Source organism: Cajanus cajan, chromosome 2 (genome assembly GCF_000230855.2).
Source record: "Cajanus cajan strain Asha chromosome 2, NIPB_CcT2T_4, whole genome shotgun sequence".
In the NCBI taxonomy this organism is placed as follows: Eukaryota; Viridiplantae; Streptophyta; class Magnoliopsida; order Fabales; family Fabaceae; genus Cajanus; species Cajanus cajan.
Window position 1 is genome coordinate 72,729,327 of NC_138518.1, and position 21,359 is coordinate 72,750,685.

At 32.8% G+C, this 21,359-nt stretch overlaps 4 protein-coding genes across 11 annotated transcripts; 3 read left to right on the forward strand and 1 right to left on the reverse strand.

Moving 5' to 3' along the window:
* Window positions 1-320: 320 nt before the first annotated feature.
* On the reverse strand, window positions 321-3,464 carry PMI1 (plastid movement impaired1). Its single transcript, XM_020365870.3, has 2 exons — window positions 2,702-3,464; window positions 321-2,472 (listed from the first exon to the last, which is right to left on the reverse strand). The coding sequence occupies exons 1-2, from the start codon at window positions 3,263-3,265 to the stop codon at window positions 487-489; spliced, it is 2,550 nt and encodes an 849-aa protein (XP_020221459.2). The 5' UTR covers window positions 3,266-3,464; the 3' UTR covers window positions 321-486.
* Window positions 3,465-4,945: 1,481 nt separating this feature from the next.
* On the forward strand, window positions 4,946-10,022 carry LOC109803552 (cyclin-dependent kinase D-3). Of its 7 annotated transcripts, none has more exons than XR_014431778.1 (9): window positions 4,947-5,273; window positions 5,817-6,115; window positions 6,200-6,308; window positions 7,097-7,222; window positions 7,655-7,890; window positions 7,968-8,282; window positions 8,634-8,776; window positions 9,347-9,427; window positions 9,589-10,022. XR_014431778.1 is itself a non-coding variant. In XM_020365174.3 (8 exons), exons 1-7 carry the CDS (start codon window positions 5,169-5,171, stop codon window positions 8,689-8,691), a joined length of 1,248 nt encoding a protein of 415 aa, XP_020220763.1. In that variant the 5' UTR covers window positions 4,946-5,168; the 3' UTR covers window positions 8,692-8,730; window positions 9,589-10,022. The 7 variants fall into 7 exon arrangements, 2 of the variants coding, with proteins under 2 accessions (XP_020220763.1, XP_020220764.1); XR_014431780.1 differs by having other exon boundaries at window positions 7,968-8,203; XM_020365174.3 differs by lacking the exon at window positions 9,347-9,427 and having other exon boundaries at window positions 4,946-5,273; window positions 8,634-8,730.
* A 1,494-nt stretch (window positions 10,023-11,516) lies between these two features.
* LOC109803551 (protein DETOXIFICATION 16) lies at window positions 11,517-15,071 on the forward strand. Of its 2 annotated transcripts, none has more exons than XM_083068964.1 (8): window positions 11,517-11,899; window positions 12,646-13,190; window positions 13,294-13,380; window positions 13,526-13,582; window positions 13,704-13,942; window positions 14,338-14,450; window positions 14,529-14,615; window positions 14,728-15,071. In XM_083068964.1, the coding sequence occupies exons 1-8, from the start codon at window positions 11,600-11,602 to the stop codon at window positions 14,785-14,787; spliced, it is 1,488 nt and encodes a 495-aa protein (XP_082925090.1). In that variant the 5' UTR covers window positions 11,517-11,599; the 3' UTR covers window positions 14,788-15,071. The 2 variants fall into 2 exon arrangements, with proteins under 2 accessions (XP_082925090.1, XP_020220761.2); XM_020365172.3 differs by having other exon boundaries at window positions 11,524-11,899; window positions 14,332-14,450.
* A 2,801-nt stretch (window positions 15,072-17,872) lies between these two features.
* Window positions 17,873-21,052, forward strand: LOC109804272 (protein DETOXIFICATION 16). Its single transcript, XM_020366072.3, has 8 exons — window positions 17,873-18,460; window positions 18,647-19,191; window positions 19,290-19,376; window positions 19,509-19,565; window positions 19,671-19,909; window positions 20,327-20,445; window positions 20,539-20,625; window positions 20,735-21,052. The coding sequence occupies exons 1-8, from the start codon at window positions 18,263-18,265 to the stop codon at window positions 20,828-20,830; spliced, it is 1,428 nt and encodes a 475-aa protein (XP_020221661.2). The 5' UTR covers window positions 17,873-18,262; the 3' UTR covers window positions 20,831-21,052.
* Window positions 21,053-21,359: the final 307 nt, after the last annotated feature.

Genomic DNA, 21,359 nt, shown 5'->3' on the forward strand with positions numbered 1-21,359 from the left:
AAAATAAATTACTATACACATGCTTACGGTGCTTCGTCAAACAGAGAGAAATTCCAACAAATATCCATTATTGAATAAATTTTATGTGAGCCCTATTAATTAATAATGTGACGAAAAGTTAAATTCATACAATAATTTTTTTTCTTATTAAGAAAATGTATTAAAATAAAACAATGTATTGATAACATTTCTCATCAAGCCAAATCAACAAATATGCACAGTCAAGCCGGAAAGAAAAACAAAAAACAAAATGAAAATGGGGTTAATGGGACCTTGTAGAGCTAAGTTACCCCTTTAACCCTTTATCTTCAAATACCATATATGACTGAGAAATTTTATTGGCTTTTACAAAAACAACTAATCACGACACGACATTTACACAGTTCATGTTTGGGTAGCTTCAGTGGCTTAGTTGGGTAGACAAGAACCTTTCACTTGTACATGCATTTGAATTTTTTATGAGACATGAATGGAGGAGTGTGCTAATTACTTTACAAGATTAATATTTGGATTTCTCATGGTTTTGAGCCACATGTCAGCAACTATTCGTGAGGAAATGCTCCACAACAAGTCTTGTCCCTTTGCCAATGCTTGCTTCCCTTTCTTCCCTGCCTTTCCCAACCCATATGCCACCAACCATTGCATTGCAGTGAGTCTCTGCTTCTCACTGTCCCATGCACTCTTCTTTGTTCCACTTCTCACCTTGAAACCCCCCACATGCATGCTTGCCACCTTGAACCTTTTCTCCCTCTCATTCCCCTTTGTGTCACCACTTGTTGCATGAATCAGCACCATCACAGGGCCTCCAACTGCTTCATATCGTCTCATTGGATCCCTCAATTGGACAACCAATATGAGTGTCACTTTTTCTTGTTCACTTTTGTTGTAGCTTTGGTCTCCGATGATCCATTCCTCAAGTGGAATAGCTGAAGCCAAAAGATCCTTCCCTCCCTCCCCTTTCTTTGAGCTGAGTGAAGAAACATCAAATGGAGCCTCTTCCTCAGCCATGTCAGCTTGAATTTTCAATCCTTCAACTGTCATGGACTCAACCTTCTGCATGGCAAATGCCAGAAGCTTCTCTGCAGTGAGTGGCTCCTCGTCCACGTTCCAAAGTCCTGTTGTTATTCTCTCTCTTCTTCCTGAACTCATGGCACTTCCCATGCTTTTCAAGGAAGAAACTATTCTAGCAGCACTGGAACTGGCTCCTTCCTTGTTCCTACCTTGTATGATGGCAGAAGCAATGCCTTCAAAAGCAACCTGTTCTGCAGTTTTGCCTATCATTTCATCTATGGGCATTAAGGCCAAAACCTTTGAGCTGAGTTCATCAAAACCAATGCCAGCCAATTTCTGAAACAACTCAAAACCTGTTACGGATTCATGTGATGCCAACACAAAAGGCCTTGACATCTGCATAGCTAGCTTTGGAGAGTCTTTTCTGGACACAGCAATGTCCAAAGGGTTCATGGAAGCCAAGTATCCTCCATCTCTTGTTTGAACCACACATCCCAACCCCTTTCCAAGATCAGGAAGATACACTTTGGATTCTCCATCCTCAGCAGAAGCTTCATCGTGTCCTTCAAGTTGTAAAGGTGGAATTTCAGGTTGATTGAAGAAGTAGTCGCTGTTTTCTTGATCCTCAAGCATCTGAAGAAACTCCCTAGTCACAGTTTCTTCATCTGCATCTAGCCTCTGTTGTTCTGTCTCTTCCTCAATCTTCATAAACTTGTCATCTTCTCCCATCATAGACTCCAGTGCTATTATCTGCTGTGCAATTGAATCAAGCTCAGACAATCTAGTAAGGTGCACATGATCAAGCACTACTTCCTTGACAACCTCACTTGAGGCTGATTCCTCTTGTGCAGGTTCCTCAGCTTCAACTCCTCCATCTTTTTCCTTCTCTTGAACCTCAACCCCTTTATCCACAACCTCGAAATCCGGCATATCAAAATCCTCCACCTGTTCCTTACTACGTTCATCAACTTTCTGCGTGGAGGAAGAGGAATCCTGAACCGGGTTTGGATCATCAAGGTTTAAATCATCCATTCCTTGAATATCCTCTTCTATTCCTGACTGCGAAGGAGTCCATGCATCGTTTCTACTTGTCATTCTAGGACTAGACATGCTGAATGACGTCTTGGATTGTTTACGAGCAAAAGAAGAGAAAGCACCAAGCTTGCCAGAGCTGGATTTTGAATTCTTCACTTGATTGTTATATATGTCAACTCCTCCATCTCTCTCCATGATCTGGAAGCCCAGTTTGAGAACAAGTTCTCCTCCTTTGGCCTTCCCAGATAGGTCAAAGCTTGTGTCCCATTGCTTCACCCTCGTGCCTTGTTGATTTTTATCAATGGATTCTTTTATCAACTCAGTCAAGTCCACAGAGATTCTTCCAAAATCAAGTTCCTTGGCATCAACAGCAAAAAGGTATATCCAAAAGGGGCGTGGCTCAAACTTGATCTGCTTTGTAATGCCCTGGTGTTGAAATACAAACAAAATCTCATATTGTTATAACAAGATGATGAACATGAGTATTTAAGCACACACACAATCTCTATTGGTATGAGGCCTTTAGGTAATCTGAGAGTTTAAACTCAGTGGACAACATAGTACCGATGCAGAGATGTGTGTGAATACCCGATAGACAATATGCTCTTCTTAAAAAAATATATCTCCTCAAAACAAATACAAAACAACCCATCACCTGATTGGTGGTGTGATAAACATGGCACCTGATGAAAAGGGTCTCTTCAAAATCTGCTGCTCCTTGTGCAACCCTTGATGGCATTGTCTTAACAGCACCATCCTTTGTTTCCTTCTTTCTAACACAAACGGATAGCCTAAGTCCATTCATGGAAGAAGGAAGGCCTTGAGCTGTGACCACTTCAACAGAAAACAAACAGCTTAGCTTCTGCATTCCAATGTGAGACAAAGCCCTGATAGGCTTCCACTTCCAAATCCCTTTCTTGTCACTGCCACCTGAAGCTGTTGAAGTGTCATCAAGCTTTTTTGTTTCAGCCTTGGCAGTGGCATCATCAGGTTTTGGCCTTGATCTCCATGGGGACATGGACATGCGGCGCCGAAGTTTGTTGCTGCTGCTTCCATCACTGTCTTTGGCATCTTCAACTGATGGGGCTGAAGTTCGTGGCAACACAAGGGAAGCTGTTCTTCTGGCTGTGGTGGAGGTGTGTGCTTTGTAAAGGGATTCACTCAAAGCCTCTAGTTCTTCAAGGAGTTGTGCATTGGGGTTGCCCTTGGTAGCTGCCATTACTAGTGAGTGAGAGAAGGTGTTGCTGCTGCAACGAATGATGATGTTTAAGATGATAAGATGCCTACATGGTTGAAAGTTGGAAGGACCATGCAGGATGATGATGATGGCTAGTTCTTTCTAAACCAAGGAAATAGGATTGATTGGTTTTGTGGAAGATAGAGGATGAACGGTGGCGTTGCATTGTGGCTTCGTGAGTGAGACAATTTTGAAAATGGATATCTAATAGACAAAATGGTCCCAACGAATTTAATGTTGCTTTGTCCTCATTGTTTGCAAGTGGTTAGTGTTAGGCTTGGTGTGGTGAGAAAGTGAAACTTTCCCACCCTCAATTTCTTTCGTAAGGAAGAAGAAAAAGCCTTATCAATTAAACAAAAAAATTGTTGCATGCAGTTAAGTAACATGGCAGCAGAAAACGTTCTTTTAGTTTCAGCTGTGTGGAAAAAAACAGTATTTGTTATTTCTGAGATTGGCATTTTATTTTTGTTTTTGACCATGGTTCTTTTCTTATGCTTGATTGCTTATTGTACTTTAGTGCTGAATCCTATAACCAATTAAAATGTTGGATTCTCTTGTCTCTTTCCGCTGTCGAAGAGTGCTTCCTAACTGTATTTCATTCCCTATTCACAAAATCTTTAATTCAATGAAAAAAGATTAAGAAATCCCTTCATATGCTTGGAGAAACTCTATAAATTATCTACTTTATTTTTGAACGAAAGGTTGCTAAAAACAAAATGATGATTGTAAAGAAAAAGTGGAATAGATAACTATTTACTTTATTATACTAGATTTAATACGTAAACCCCTAAACCTAGAATCGTAAACTTTGCATTGGATCTTATGATGAAGCGAAACTGCAACAGTTTAGGGTCAAGATCATGCATTTACTCTTGCTTTCTAGGTACTTCAATTTAATGATTCATTTGCCATAATGTTGTGAGGAAATAATCACTAGCTCCAGAGCTTCTCTTTGAAATAGATTAATCAGAAAAAGAAAAAAAAAAAAAAGCATTGTGAATTTGATACTACATCACCAAGCTCTCTCAAAAACTACTCGTAGCTTAGAGATTTGTTAACAGAAACAAAAGAGCTTAAAGAGATGGATGATAGATATATATATATATATATATTTTTTTTTATTTCCAAATTAATAAATCATTATTTTAATGTCAAGTAATTTACACTATATACTTTTCCTTTAATCATTTTCATATACATATTTCTTTTCCATTTTCATATACGAATATTCTTATTTCTTAGACGCAAAAAGAAATATATTACAATAATATTGTCAAATTTTAGAAAACAACAAAAAAATCCCACTTTAAGGGTAATTTTTCTGTTTATTTTAATTATTAACTTTAACACGTTAATAAAAGTTATTAAAAATAAAAATACTTATTAAAAGATATTAATTTCCTAAATAGATTTCGGTGTGTAAGTCCTTAGTTTTCTGTTAAAGGAATCTAATTTTAATTTTTTATTTATTAAAATTTTCGTTTGTATTTATAAAATTTCTCTTAAGTCTATATATAGACATGGACCACACTTGTCTCCAGAGTTTTCACAATCATGGGTAAGCAACAAAACAATATAATTAGCTCAAATTAATTAAACAACATAATCATGATTTAATAATACTAAAGTTCATTCTATATTTTAACCTTTATTTATTTATTATGACGCTCTCACGCTCCCTTATTCGCTTTTACTTTCAGGTTTGAGCCACAGCTGCTACTTTCACTTCTTCTTCAACCTTCATGTTTCAACAACGCCTTTATAGTTAAATCTACATTTTACCCATTTTCTGATAAAACCCTAATTTGATCCAAATGACCCACTTGTAAATTTTCAATTTTTTTTTCAACTGTAATCACTTCAACCCCCTATATCTGGAACAAAAATGGCAGACACGGATCCGTCCAAAAAAGTGGCCGATAGATATCTGAAGCGTGAAGTCCTTGGTGAAGGTACCTATGGAGTTGTGTACAAAGCCATTGATACCCACGTAATCTCCCGAATTTTTCTTTTTCTGTTCTCTTATTTCACCCTTTGTCTGTGAATAAAATTATGCGAATTCGTGACTGTAAAAACGGTTTGTCCATCTTCTCTTTCATGGGTTGTGAGAATTGGGTCTTTAATTCCAGTTGGTGCTAATAAAACGCTGAATCAGAGTAAAATGCATATTCGTGTATGTTTTTAAAGTAATGTAGAAAGGGAAGACGCATTTATTTGCTTTGGGTTTCTGAATTTGATTCAGGGGTTTTGTTTCAACAATTTGCTTTGGGGGTATATTACTTTATCGTGATTGCTTCAATCAATTATTTAGGAACAGTCATATACTGTGTCATTGGGTATGAGGAAGTGGTACTTCTTACCTTTTATTTAGTGTAAGAATGTAAGGGGAGGAAAGCTTGAAGCTGCTTAATTAGTTTGAGTATAGATATGCTTACTTACGTGTCTTGATGAACTAGCCTTTTGTTTGATAATGAAGATGACAGCACTACTATAATGTTTTATTCTTATAAAGATGAGTTCATTGCATTGACAGACAGGACAGACAGTTGCAATTAAGAAAATTCGGCTTGGCAAGCAAAAAGAAGGGGTAAATTTTACGGCCCTCAGAGAAATTAAGCTTCTTAAGGAACTCAAAGATCCAAATGTTATTGAATTGATTGATGCATTCCCACATAAAGGGAATTTGCATCTGGTGTTTCCATTCATGGAGACGGATCTTGAAGCAGTCATACGAGATCGAAATATTTTTCTTTCACCAGCTGATACGAAATCCTACCTTCAAATGACACTAAAAGGTCTTGCTTTTTGCCACAAGAAATGGGTTTTGCATAGGTAGGGTATGGTGCAGATTTGATTGATACAAAATGGATACTTGATTCAAGTGCTTAGCTCAAAAGTCTGCTTTCATATTTTCAGGGATATGAAGCCAAATAATTTATTGATAGGATCTAATGGACAGCTGAAACTTGCAGATTTTGGTTTAGCACGGATGTTTGGAAGTCCAGATAGAAGGTTCACTCATCAGGTTTACTTCTTTATGTATAATGGCCAAGTGGATTCCAGATACAAACTTGTTTCTTTTGAACCTCAGATTTTCAAATAAACTGTTGATAATCCTACTTTGCACAAATCCTTTTGCATTAAGAAGCGAAATTTCCTAAAACAAGGATATTAGAGTTTGCAAAGTTGAAAAGGAATATGCCTTATAGTCAGGCATGAATTATATCATGATTTAATTTGAATTTGTATGAAATCCTAGGACCTTAATTCAACAGATTTTTCCTTAAATCTTTATTATTATTTCCTACTATGTATTGCCTGCAAAAAAGGCCGAGCCTTGACAAAATGGTAAGGTTCTTGCCTTGTGATTTGGTAGTCCCTGGTTCTAGTCATGGAGACAGCCTCTTTGCTCATAGGAGTAAGGTTTCATACATATATATAATCTAACCGTCTCCACATCCAATAGTAGGAACTAGGAACTCATACATTAGGATACCCTTTCTTATATTGCTTTCAAATTTAGGAACCAGAGGAAGATAACTGGAGACCCAAACACTGGAGCATTTAAGTCAAAGTATAATAAATTCTGGTGAACATTTTCTAGGATTGTAGTTCTCTATGGTAACTGAATATGTGGCGACATTAATGGCATACATCGTTTGGTGCCCTCTTCCTTTCTTCCTAGAAGAGCTACCCACGTGTTATTAAACATGTTTCATCTTATGTTATTATTGTATATTTTGCACTTTCTATTGGTGGATTGAGTTTGTAGTTTCTACACAGATAACACTTGAGCTGATTATACATGAATAGGTTTTTGCTCGGTGGTATAGAGCTCCTGAGCTATTATTTGGTGCCAAGCAATATGGTTCTGGGGTTGATGTTTGGGCTGCAGCATGTATATTTGCTGAACTTCTTCTTCGTCGACCTTTTTTGCAGGTAAAAAGGATTTACATGATTGATGTTCTGAAGTAGATGGGTTTCGAAATAAAATTTGGTCCACTTATTGGGACATGTTATCCATTTAACATTATCAACTAGTTCAAATTAAATTTTTGCAGTCTGAAAATCCTAAACCATTCAAAGCTGTTTTAACTGAGGTTGAATTAGGTCTGAAGCTTTAGGCATATAGGCTACGGTATTTGTATGCATTTTCGACTATTAATTGGGCTTCCATTTATTTCTGCACTATATTTTGTGACTAGCTTGTTTAATACAATTTTGAACATTTAAATGTAATTAGTCACATTGACTGTCAAAAAATAAAATGAAATTCATCACATTGGTTGATTTTCTTCATTTTTATTTTATATTTAAATAATTAAGCATGTTTCTTATTTTTTTCATCAGTTTGTTATTATCACATGGTAGGGTACAAGTGACATTGATCAATTAGGAAAGATTTTTTCTGCATTTGGCACTCCAACAGCTTCTCAGTGGCCTGATATGGTATACCTGCCTGATTATGTCGAATACCAATATGTTCCTGCCCCCCCTCTGCGATCTTTATTTCCGATGGCAAGTGATGATGCTTTAGATCTGTTGTCAAAGATGTTTACATATGATCCAAAGGCTAGAATTTCAGTGCAGCAGGCACTAGAGCATAGGTAGCTGCACTCAGCATCCCATTAAGACATCAATAAATTTCTTTTCTCCATAATTAATCTCTCCTCTTCCACTTTAGGTACTTTTCTTCTGCTCCTCTACCTTCGGATCCGGAGAAGCTCCCCAGACCTGCTCCTAAGAGGGAGTCTAAGGCTTCTGATTTCAATTTACAGGAGGGTCCTACTGTATTATCACCTCCAAGGAAGTCTAGGAGAGTAATGCCAGGACGTGATGGGTTTGAAGGAAATTCTCTGCAAGCAGATAAGGTTGATGACAGTTTTGGTGATTTCAGACAGACAACGGATGATAATACAGGCAAGAATGAATCAGCTCCAATGTCTGTAGATTTTTCTATCTTTGGATTAAAACCTCCAAATAGACCTACAATTAACAGGTACAATAATATTGATTGTCAAATCAATTCAAAGTGGCCCATAATAGTTTGTAATTTTAACCGAGTTGAGCATAAAATTATCCAGCTATGTTCATCGGTATTGGAAGAAAAATAAGTTGCATTATATAGGACCATATTAAACATATCTTGTTAGGGTATTATTCTAGTGAAGTTACTGATTAACAATGATAAAATTGTAATATGCTATAACTATAACACGATATGTTGTAATGTGCCAACACAATATGTTGTAATTCCCAATTATTGGAAGACTCTGCTAGATTTGTTATCTTTTAGTTTCTACATGTAAATGATGTTATTTAACTTTAGTTCCTTCTTTTTGTTCTGCAGTGCTGACAGATCATATTTAAAAAGAAAATTAGATCTAGAATTTCAACACCCAGAATGAATATTCTGTGGCGGATGCATTCACACAAGCTTATGGAGGGTAAAATACATTTGAAGAAAAGTGGTGAATCCTTGAAGGCTTGTTAGTATGTCATTCTTTATCTCTGTTTCTATGTGTGAAGCTACAACAAATATGTAACTGAAGAAGTCACTGAAGATTAGTTGTAGTTCAGATGCCTAAAAGTCTGCTATAGAGAAAAGAAAAGAAAAGAAAAAGGAAAAATTATAATTACCACACACTCACACTGGTACCCCTTGTACATTTTTTGTTCTATACATTTTCAGAAAACTAGTATACTTGAGTTAATGGAAGATATTCAGTATGATGGCATTTTCACGAGAGTGGCTGTGTGTGGCACTTGAAAAAAAATAAATTTTGGGGGAACTTGATTTGAACACAAATTTGTTATTTAACATAAGATTTTTTCATATGCACGTGGAGCGTGTATTATATGTGCTTTATTGGGTGCTTCAGACAGGTGAATTCCAATTTTAATTGATTGAATGATTTTTTGTTTTGTTTTGGTTTGGTTTTTATATTTATTATAGCTGTCAATGGTGACACCTATAATATTTCTGATTCTTCTGCTTGGGTTTTAAATTTAGCTGAGGTTTTTAATGTCGAGCATGAAAGAAATTGGGTGAATCTTATGCAGGAGACTATTTCGCAGCAACACAACTCAATAGCACACACTTTCAAATAACATAATTATTAGTTGAAAGTTATTGAAAATCATGTGAGACTCATTCTTTATTTCATTAGTCACTTTTATGATTTTGTTATTTTAAGAAAAAAAAATCAATGATAGTGTGTAAAAAATATATTGTTAAGAATTCTCTTTGTTGAAATGTCGAAAAGTAACAACTGTGTAAAGTAACACTAGCACTATCAATGCAGAAATGATTCCCAGCCAAAGTGCCTGTATGATGTACGACAACTGGTAACATAATTGAGGGAAACAAAAAAGAAAAAAAACAAGGAAAAAAAAGTCAGATTCGGCAATAGTCATGAAGGAAGAAGGATAGATAGCAAAGTTTTTAACCTTGGCTTTCATGTGTACAAGAAATGCTAATACTGCAGCACAAGGAACACCCACAAGATAAAAGGAGCCAAGATTGACAAGGGCACCAATCTTCTGCCACCCACATCCTTCAATAATTCCTCATTGTTGTGGATACATAAATTGAAATCGTCAATAATTGTAAGGAACATAAAATGGAAGGGGTTGCCTCGTAGTGGCCATATTTTAAACAATAGATAGAGAGATGATAACAATACACTTTCTAATTTACTTTTTTCATCATTTTTTAAAGACTGGTTAAATTTTTTCAGCATCAATTTAATTACAAAATTAGGTTATGTAATAAATATATTACCTTCTCTATCTCATAATTAGTGTCATTTTAGATTTTTTTTAAAATAAACTAATACAAAATATTAGACAAAAATTAATATAAATTTAAAAAAATTAATTTTATTATTATTTCTTTTTGCTAAAAATAATGTAATACAATAGCTTGCTTAGAAATAATATTAAGGGTGTAAATGGAAGAAAAATATTAATATTATATTATAAAACTAAAATAATAATTATTTTGTGACTTGTTTTTTCTTTTAATACGATACTTATTATAAATAGAAAGAGTATACTTTTCTTCCCTCCCCTTCATTATTTAAAAAAGTGGAAGGAAAGAGTAGAAAATACATGACACAACAAAATCCATATTCCTCTTAAAATGAGAAGAAAAAAAAAAAATTCTCTTAGTAATTGAATGACTAAAATAATTTTGATTGTGTATTTTTTTTTTGTTTGACATGGATGATTTTATCCTTTTATATAAATATTTAACTTTCTTTCCGGTTTTATTCATACCAAACATGAAACAACTTATAAAATTGTTTTACTTTTCTTTTCTTTTTCTTTCTTTTCTTTCTCTTAAACCAAATATATCTTAAATGAGGGGTAATTTAGAAATTTCAATTTATTTTTAAAAAAGGAGAACTTAAATAGGAAAACTTTGTCTTTCATTTCTTTTGAAAGTAGGTGTTTATACTTTGTCTTTAATTAGATAAAATTGAATAAAAAAAATACACTATTTTAAAAAAACCAATATTCCAATATGTTATTCCCTTTATTGTGACAAATATATTCTTTCGTTAAAGAATATTGAACACATACTTCATAGATGACATTCTCACTTCATTTTATCAAAGAATATTCCAACGTAAAACCCATTATGGATGTCCAAAACATAATTTTTGGACTGTAGCAAAACTCTAAATGTAAAGAATATGCGCCTTAACATTTCAAAACTCAAAACATTACAATTATCTCTTTATGATTATTTGTTCACCCATCCTACGTAGTTATCAAAACCTCAATCTTGAATTCCACGTAATAATCAAAATCAGTCTAGAAACATAAATAATTAATACTTTGCTTCTCCCATAAACTTATTAGTATAAAAATTCCACAACGAAAGTTACGAACTCACAATACGGATACCCTTAAAAAACTGGAGAAGTATCTCCTGTGAATCTTATGACCAACAATAAGCGGGCACAAGAGAATTTCCCAGTTTTAAGGAAAAAGTAAAGGAAAGTTAATTAAGCGGTTAGTGTTATTCTTCCATAAATTTTACCTTGACAGTATGCTTAAAATGTATATTAATGACATCCGTGTTATATGTAAGTGTTTATTATTAGACACTCTAATTCTGATAAGTGAACAGTATTAATAGGACTTAAGGAATTATAACTAAGTTTTGTCAAAAATAAATATCTAAAAGCGTGACAACAAGACGAAAGTTTATCATTCCTATGTCATTTTCTTATAAATATCTCTTTTTGCACTATGTCCAATGTTTCTGGTTTCTTTGCCTCGTGTCTGTGTCTTTCAACCTAAACAATGGATAGAGAAGATCAGAAGGCGTCTCTACTGTCTCCATTGGTACATATCACAGTGGAAGATAGACTCAAAGTTGATAATAATATAGAGCGAAACAAGGATAAGGCAATAGAGAGAGCTGAAGTGTATGAAGAAGTGAGGAAGCAGTTATGGCTAGCAGGGCCTTTAATATCTGTTTCTATATTAAATTATTCCCTACAAATTATATCTGTGATGTTTGTGGGGCATCTCGGCGAATTGCCCCTCTCTGGTGCTTCAATGGCTACTTCTTTTGCTTCTGTCACTGGTTTTAGCTTATTGGTTAGTTGTGCCTTCCTTGGCTTTGTGTGTATATTGGTTACAGCATGTGTAGCTGAACATCATTTATTTACTTCTGTAAACATGAGTTCCTTGTGTTAAAAGTCTAATTGAGATGTTAATATGCTAGTGAGGTTAAACGAACCTTGTATAGCTATATTTTCCATGATGTAATATAAATATAGAGGCTCAATATAACTGTTTAAAGTTAAATTTGTTCATCATTACCAATTATTCTTTTCTTTAGTTGTTGGGAGTGAAAGCAAACAGTGTTATGATAAATATTAGTAACATGTTTTCCGACACATTTTATTATTGACTAAAATCACGAGTTTTGTAGATTTCATACCTTATTTAATGAATCTCACTTATGATTTTGTACTTATCTATAAAATTTAAGCAATGAGAGAGATTTGTGTTGAAAATAGTATATTAAAGAGTGTTTTACTAACTTCTCTTGAAGTGTCACTGGTTTACTTTACATTCAGAACCTAGTTAATAAGCAAACAAGTTGTGTTATAATCTAGGAATCAACAAAAATGAAAAGAAAAGAAAGAATACAAGTGATTTTGATTCCAAGCAATAAGCAGGTTTGTATGTAACCAACCAATATAGAATTGTACAGACTCCTAAAATTATTATTTATTAGCATTATGCCATTATGGCAAACAACTTCCAAATACTAACGAGGCAATATTTGTTTCTCTGATATATTGTTGTTTTTTTATTTTTTTATTTTGTTCATATAGGTGGGAATGGCTAGTGCTTTGGATACCTTGTGTGGACAATCATATGGAGCAAAGCAGCACCATATGTTAGGCATACACATGCAGAGGGCCATGCTTGTTCTTATGATTGTTAGCATACACCTTGCATTTATATGGGCAAACACAAGATCCATTCTAATTGCCCTCGGCCTAGATCCTGAAATATCTGAAGCAGCTGGACAATATGCTCAGCTAATGATTCCAAGTCTTTTTGCCTATGGAATTCTTCAGTGCCTCAACAGATTTTTGCAAACCCAAAATATTGTATTTCCAATGGTGTTCAGCTCTGGAGTCACTACTTTACTGCATATTCTTATATGTTGGACTATGGTATTCAAATCTGGACTTGGGAACAGAGGAGCTGCCATTGCAAATGCTATATCTTACTGGATAAATGTCTTGATCCTAACACTCTATGTCAAGTTTTCTCCCTCATGTTCAAAAACTTGGACTGGATTTTCAAAAGAGGCTTTGCATGGCATCCCTTCTTTTCTTAGAATTGCAATTCCTTCTGCTGTTATGGTTTGGTATATTCTCTTCATACATTTTTACCAGCAATTCTTACATGCCAAAGTTACATTTTATTTCTTTTCCCAATCCTATAAGTTTTATTTATATTACCCCTAACAGCTTGGAAATGTGGTCATTTGAAATGATGGTTCTCCTCTCTGGCCGTCTTCCAAATCCAAAATTGGAAACATCAGTTCTTTCTATCTGGTTAGTTAATTAGTATCACTGTGTCATATTGAACACTTATTTCAAATCTTCACAATATTTTTATATTATATGTTTTGAGCTGCTACACATGCTTGACAATTGATATTATTGTTGGCTTTTAACGATCCAACTTCTGATGATTCAGTCTGAATACTTCAACAACTGTTTGGATGATCCCCTTTGGACTCAGTGGAGCTGTAAGGTGAGTAGCTCTTGCAATTTTTCAAATACATGATCAATTTTCAACTAAAGTATATCAAAGTTGTCAATGTGTCCTGTATAGATGTAGTTGTTGTAGTAATTCATTGCATGATTCTTTGCAGCACTCGTGTATCAAATGAACTAGGAGCTGGTCATCCACAAGCTGCACGTTTAGCTGTGTATTTTGTCTTTATAATGGCCATTATTGAGGGAACTTTTATTGGAGCAGTGATAATACTAGTACGCAATATTTGGGGCTATGCATATAGTAATGAAGTAGAAGTTGTCCACTATGTAGCTATCATGTTGCCAATTCTTGCGACATCCATTTTCCTGGATGGACTCCAGTGTGTTCTTTCAGGTTTTTCTTGTTTATATTTCTTTTATTCATTGTCCTAATAGAGATAGGTCTGAATAGGGAATCTTCCAATACAAAATGGTACATATCAGCCTGAGGGAAAAGGTTAAGGTAGGACTGTATGAGCAATGGAAGAGGACATAGGAAGTGAAAAATACTGATTGAAATGAAAGGAACCTGCAGGCATTCTATGATAACAGTATTAATCAATAACAAAAATATCTATCCATAAGTTGTATAGTTGTTGATATCATTCAAATAATTGATACAATTAAGTGTTTCTTGTAGCCATTTTTTATTTGATACTGACATTGCCTAATTGCATATTACTATTACAATATTGTATGTAGCTAATCATGTTTTAATAATCTTTGTATTGACTCTTCATGAAGGCACAGCTAGAGGATGTGGTTGGCAAAAAATAGGTGCTTTCATTAATCTAGGATCATACTATTTAGTTGGGATTCCATCAGCTATCTTATTTGCTTTTGTCATGCACCTTGGTGGGAAGGTAAAAACAATTCCATTTTTCTGAATCATTCTGACTTCTGTCAATTTCATTAAAAAAATGTCATTCTACTTTGTATAGGGGCTTTGGCTAGGGATCATATGTGCACTAGTTGTTCAAGTGTCATGTCTTCTAATCATTACTATACGTACTGATTGGGAACAAGAGGTTAGTTAACTATTGCCTTTTTGCTATATCTTCTGCATTTTTTAAATTTTTATTTGAAGAGCCCTGAAGTGATATATGATTGTATTTTTACGAAATTTCATTTCATTTTCAGGCAAAGAAGGCTAAAGAAAGGGTGTATCATTCAATGAGAGCTGAGATCATAGTCTCATAAGTATAAATGATCTTTTCACCTACTATATTTTAACTACTTGTGGCAAGAGAATCTAACCTTGCATTCAATCAAAGCCAAGTCTCTCAAATGAGCACATTTATCTATCAAGAAGTTACAGGATCAAATATTGCACCTGTAGTACGTTGTACTTCATAACTTCATGTAAGAAGTTAAAATAATAAGATTTAGCATACGGTAGAATATCAACAAGTGAATTAGGTGTTAATCTTAATAGGAAATTTGGGCTAAATTATACTTTTGTCTCTTATAATCTTCACTCATAATTTTGGTCTTTCAATTTTTAAAATTAGTATTAATGTTGATATGAATCGAAAACATATCACTTAGATAATAATTTGACAACTTATATAGATTTATGATGTGAATGATACAAATCAACGATTTTGCACTAATTTAACAAATAAATATAAGATTTATTTTAAAAAACACGATAAAAAGTAACCTTATAAAAACTAAATCATGACCTTCAATATAAAAGTCGATATTTAAACTAACAACTTTTTTAGTTTTAACTTCAACAATATATTATATATTACATTATTTTTTATTTTTAAATTTTTTATCTCATGTTAATATAGTATAAAATAATAAATAATAAATTTATTTAATAAAATGATATTTGTAGTAAATCAAATGCATAATTTATTATTTAATATATTATTTATACAATAAATATCATCATACAATATAAAATAAATCGTAAGAAAAAATAATGTAACTTAATATATCTATTATTTAAATATATTAATTTATTTTATATTGTATATTTATATTTATTGGATAAAAAACATATTAAATAAAAAAAACTTATATTTATGAGATGAAAAGTATAGTAAAAACATAAAATAATATAATATAATATTGATATATATATATATATATATTATTTAATTTACTTTACTTTACGTACAATAAATAATATAAATATTATAATATTTTGAAAATAGTTAATATAACATTATTGAAGTATTAAAAAAAGGGGAAAACATAATTAAAAAATATTTTTATAACATAATTAAGATGAAGTAAGGAGTTAAAAAAAAACAGTTAACTCGAGTAATAATATTACGTATAATATACTTTTCAAATTATAACTAAACAAATAGATAAGTGATTTGATTGGTGTTATGAGAAAAATAAATTCACATAACTATAAATATTGAGAGACTAAAATTGTGAATTAAAGATTATAAGAACTAAATTAAATATTAATATACCGTTAAATTTTTTTAATCATTCAAAGTAGAATCAACATTGGTTAACATAAATAATAGTGACTTATATTTTTTTCAATAAAATTGTCCAAAATCTAAATCTTGACTTTAAGTATGAAATAAGTTATAATAAAAAAATAATATTTATTTTACACACTCACAGTCGATAAATATTTTGCATAAATATCATGTATTAAAAAAAAAATTCAGAGTGGAAGTAAGCTGCTGCATGTTCCACCATCTTAATGCCCCCACTTAGTAAAATTTAATCTAAAGTGGAGTGATAGAAAAGTCTCTTCAATCTTTAAGATCTTTAACCACAAAAATATAAAAACCCTGTCGCATCTTTGTCTCCTCGACAAAATTACCAACTTCTTGTTCATACATTGAATCTTGTCTGGTCGACTCTCTAGTTCATTCTCAAAATTGTCACATTGATAATAATCCACAATGAGATCGAGTTTTTGAAATTAGATTCAACTTCTTTGAAAACTCATGTGATGGACCACTTAAAATTAAAACCATGGTAAAACTAATCGTCAGGTCATTCATTAGACTGCCAAAGAAAAAAAAATTATTTTATTCTACAATACAGCAAAAGTAATGTTTCAATTTAATTATACAGTTATGAAAAAGAAGTTTAAGAACAGAAGGCTATAATCTAAATTCTATAGAATGAATATAGGAAAACAGAAAAGAGAGACGACGGTGACGGTCGAGACTGCCACAACTTGTTTCTTTCATTCTTGACATGCATCGTCTTTCTTTTCATCCTTCAACTTAGTGTTTAATTTTAATTTGTTTTGTCAACTTGATCAAAGTATTTTCTTATTAAGACATAGAGACACTTTAATAATAACTTGGAAGTTGTTCACTATTGATGGTTTTCCCAAGGACACAAGGAATGAGACAGCATATATTAGACGATGAACACCGAATTGGACCATAACTTCCCCAATTATACAACATGCATTCATGGACCATAAACAATTGCACTTGTACAACATTATTTTTCTCAACTCATTTTAACCCATTTATACTATACTCTTTTTTCAACTTTTTTTATTATTATTTATAATACTCAAATTAAAATTATTATATTCTTTTCATAAGAGCCAATCTAAGAATAAATAACAAAAATAAAGAATAAATAACACAATTAGAGGATTTTTAATAAACTTAAAAATTAAAGTGATTAGATCTTAGAATTTCCATGATTTTTCCCAAGGTAATTTTTAATCTCTTAGGTGGAAAAAATTAGTTACAAACATTAAGCATAAGAAATTCACAAAGATGCATATAATTTACAATTATTAAATTGCATCGATCTAAACTCCAACTACAAAATTTAGATTACATATCAATTTCTTAATGTTAAAGCCTAAAGTTGAATTATGCTAAAGTTGGTATGAAAATGGAAATGGTAACAATTATCTTTTCACAGAATCACGTTAAACAAAGTATAATTCATACGTTAAAAACTATATGCAATCACTTAATTTGGGCGTGACTTTGAGACGCTAAAATAATCAACGGTTACGCTATTAAAGTTAGTCTACTAAACAACAAAATCTAAACGGTGAATAACAAAATGTTTACGACTCTCTCACATACTATGCCATATAATGCCCCTATTCAAAACACTAAAGACTAAAGGGGTCCAATAGCAAGCATAACAAAATTTATGCCTTCTTTACATAATAAGTTTATTACATATTCTCATGAATATAATTTATAGTAAATAAAGTTGGACAATAATAGACTTGTTACTACATTAATTAATTAAATTATTATTTTTAGATAAACATGTTATTGTACCGATTTTATTGATAATTAATTTCTATCAAGAAATTTAATTTTTTTTAAAAATTTGAAATTAAAATTTTACTTGAAGTAATTAAATTCAGTACCACTAATACCAATAACTTGTTGGTTTTAATTAAATTATATTGAATACAGATAATAAATTAAAAGCCTTGAAGAAAATTATTTATTTATAAAAAATGATTTAAATATAAATATAAAGCTAATTCTTGGAAATGTCCTGTTCACGTAAGATACATGAAACTGAAACATGGCAGAGTAAACATCTGAATTATGAATTATATATAAGTATATCATGTTAATACTAATTTAAAACAATATGAGTCTTATCTTTAAAATCTGTTTTCTATATATTCACCTTACAATTATAGAAGCAGTAAGCCATTCAAATTACTACAAAATAGAAAGAAGAAAATATGGGAATTGGGAACCAGGAAGTGATGAAAGAAGTGAAGAGGCAGCTGTGGTTAGCAGTGCCTCTCTTCTCAGTTGGAATTCTGCAATTCATTCTTCAAACCATCTCTTTGATGTTTGTTGGCCACCTTGGTACCCTTCCTCTCTCTGGTGCTTCCATGGCCACTTCCTTTGCATCGGTCACTGGCTTCAACTTATTGGTATATATCAATATACTTCTTTTCCATTTTTTATTTGTATCAATCAATGTTCATTAATTATCATTCATGGTAACTACATTAATGAATTTATAATAATGTGTATAGCTTGAGTTGAATTGTTTTGAAAGTTATTTTCATTGTTAATTTTTTTAATAATTATATGCCTCATGTCAATGTTTTGATCAGTTGGGGTTAGCTACTGCACTGGACACATTTTGTGGTCAATCAAATGGGGCAGGACAGTACCATATGCTTGGAATACACATGCAAAGATCCATGGTTGTTGTTTTAACGATGAGTGTGTTCCTTGCCATCATTTGGGCCAACACAGAACCAATTCTGAATGCTATGCACCAAGACAAAGCCATATCCAAGGAAGCTGGCTCCTATGCGCGTTACATGATCCCGAGTTTATTTGCATATGGTCTTCTTCAGTGCATTCTCAAGTTCTTGCAAACCCAAAACGTTGTGTTCCCAATGGTGCTAACTTCTGGAATTGCAGCTATGTTTCATGTCCTTTTGTGTTGGCTTTTGGTTTTCAAGTCAAGGCTTGGAAGCAGAGGAGCAGCTTTGGCCAATTCCATATCTTACTGGCTTAACGCAATCTTCATTTCTCTCTATGTGAGGTTCTCTTCTTCATGCAAACAATCTTGGACAGGCTTTTCAAACATGGCCCTGCACAACCTACTTGAATTCCTTAAACTCGCTGTTCCTTCAGCTCTTATGCTATGGTAAACAAATTCAACTTTTTGCAATGGTGTGCAGATCTTAATTACATTTTGTGGAGTTCTGATGAAACATAATTTTTTTTGTCATCAACATTCAACAGCTTAAAAGTCTGGACATTTGAATTGATGCTCCTCGTGGCTGGACTTCTTCCTAACCCAGCAATAGAAACTTCAGTGCTTTCAATATGGTTAGTGTGTTAAAATATACATAAACACACAAAGTAAGAACATTTTTGACTTTTATCATATATTATATCTGTCACCTATATTCTGTAAATGACTAATGGAGTGCTTAAAAAGTCAATTTCGTATTTTTCCAGCCTTAATACATTTGGTTTAGCTTGGATGATCCCTTTTGGATTCAGTGCTGCTGTAAGGTATTATTTTATGTGGAAGAGGTCACATATTGAAATAGTATATTTTATTATGCAAGTGAGGTTATGATAGTTAGAGAAATTGATATTGGAATTGAAAATTGACAGTGTAAGGGTGTCCAATGAATTGGGGGGTGGAAATGCAGAAGCAGCGAGTGTAGCAGTAGCGGTGGTGTTAGTGATGGTGTTGATTGAAGGGGTGATATTAGTTTCAGCGATGATTCTACTTCGGAATGCGTGGGGACATGTTTATAGTAATGACAAAGATGTAATCAGATACGTCTCAGTCATGATGCCAATTTTGGCCGTTTCAAGCTTCCTAGATGGCTTCCAAAGTGCACTTTCAGGTATTCCTCCAAATTTCTTTTGCTTTTCTTTTTCTTAATAACCATGTTTGTTTGTTGGCCCAACAAGCCCAAATATATTTTTTCGGCCTAATCAGGCGACGAAAAAGACGAATCAATAAGCCTGTGCACCATATATTTTTAGTTCTTTAAATTTAAAATAAATTATATATAAAATGACAAATTAAAATAATTATACAATAAATTTAATAAATTTTTTAATAAAATTTGAGTATAAAAATTAAAATAATTTTTTTTTAAAATTATAGAAAATAAAAAAATTAATTTTAAAATTAATTTTTCTCTATCTAATATTGGGATATGGTATCTAAATGAAGCAACTTGTTTAATGCTATGTCCTTCCCCAAAAATGGTTCAGCCCCCACTGATGGTTTCAAGTTATGTGTCCACAACAATCAGGCATTCTTGCAGGATGTGGGTGGCAGAAGATTGGTGCCTGTGTCAATCTTGGATCATTTTATCTTATAGGGGTTCCTTGTGCTATAGTACTAGCATTTCCACTACACATGAAAGCCAAGGTTAAAGCTCTATTATCTATTCTTTACGAATGTTGCCAAATCTGCCTTTTTTTTTAGCCTTGTAGATGTTAACAGTTTTCTTTTGTCACACAGGGGCTCTGGTTAGGGATCATTTCTGCATTTATTGTGCAAGTGTTGTTTTACATACTCATTACTTTTCGAACTAATTGGGAGGAACAAGTAAGCAATTTCAAAATCCTCCACGTTTGTGAGCTGATTTTTTTTTTCTTCTCTATTAATAATTACTTTGTCCTGTTATTGCATTTACACAAATCATGTTCTTTATTAGGCACAGAAAGCTCAAAGAAGAGTTGAGCGCTCAACCATCTCGCCAACTACTCAGGACAACGAATTACCACGGCAAAAGTTGGAACTAGTTCCCTAATTAAATTATGGTTATTGGTTTTATTATTCTGATCGCAGAAACTGCCACCAACTGATAGTAATTATTAAGTAACTCGTTAATTATTCATTAGCATTGACGAATCTTCCATTTACACTACGCAGTCTTTCATCATAAATCGCATGTTTATGTTAGAGATAGAAAAAAAATAAAATCAAAGAGCATGTAAAGGAAAGATTATAAAGATGGTCGCAACGAAAATTAAATCTAGATTTTCATGTTTCTAATTACTCTAATCTTTCTCTACCCAACCACTAAACGCTAACCCCTATACTTTAATATCCAAATACATCAGCCTCTGAATAGTATAAGTAACTTAAATGCATATATCATTGAATTCTTTGGTGACTTTTCCTGAAGGGCATGAGTCGTTAATTCTATTTTCTAACACTATAAGTTTTTAAATTAATTAAGTATGTTACAATTAAGCACTTTATGCCACATGAAACCTAAGGGATGAGCATCAACCGGGCACTCGATTCAAAATTGAAAGAAAAAAATTATAATATTT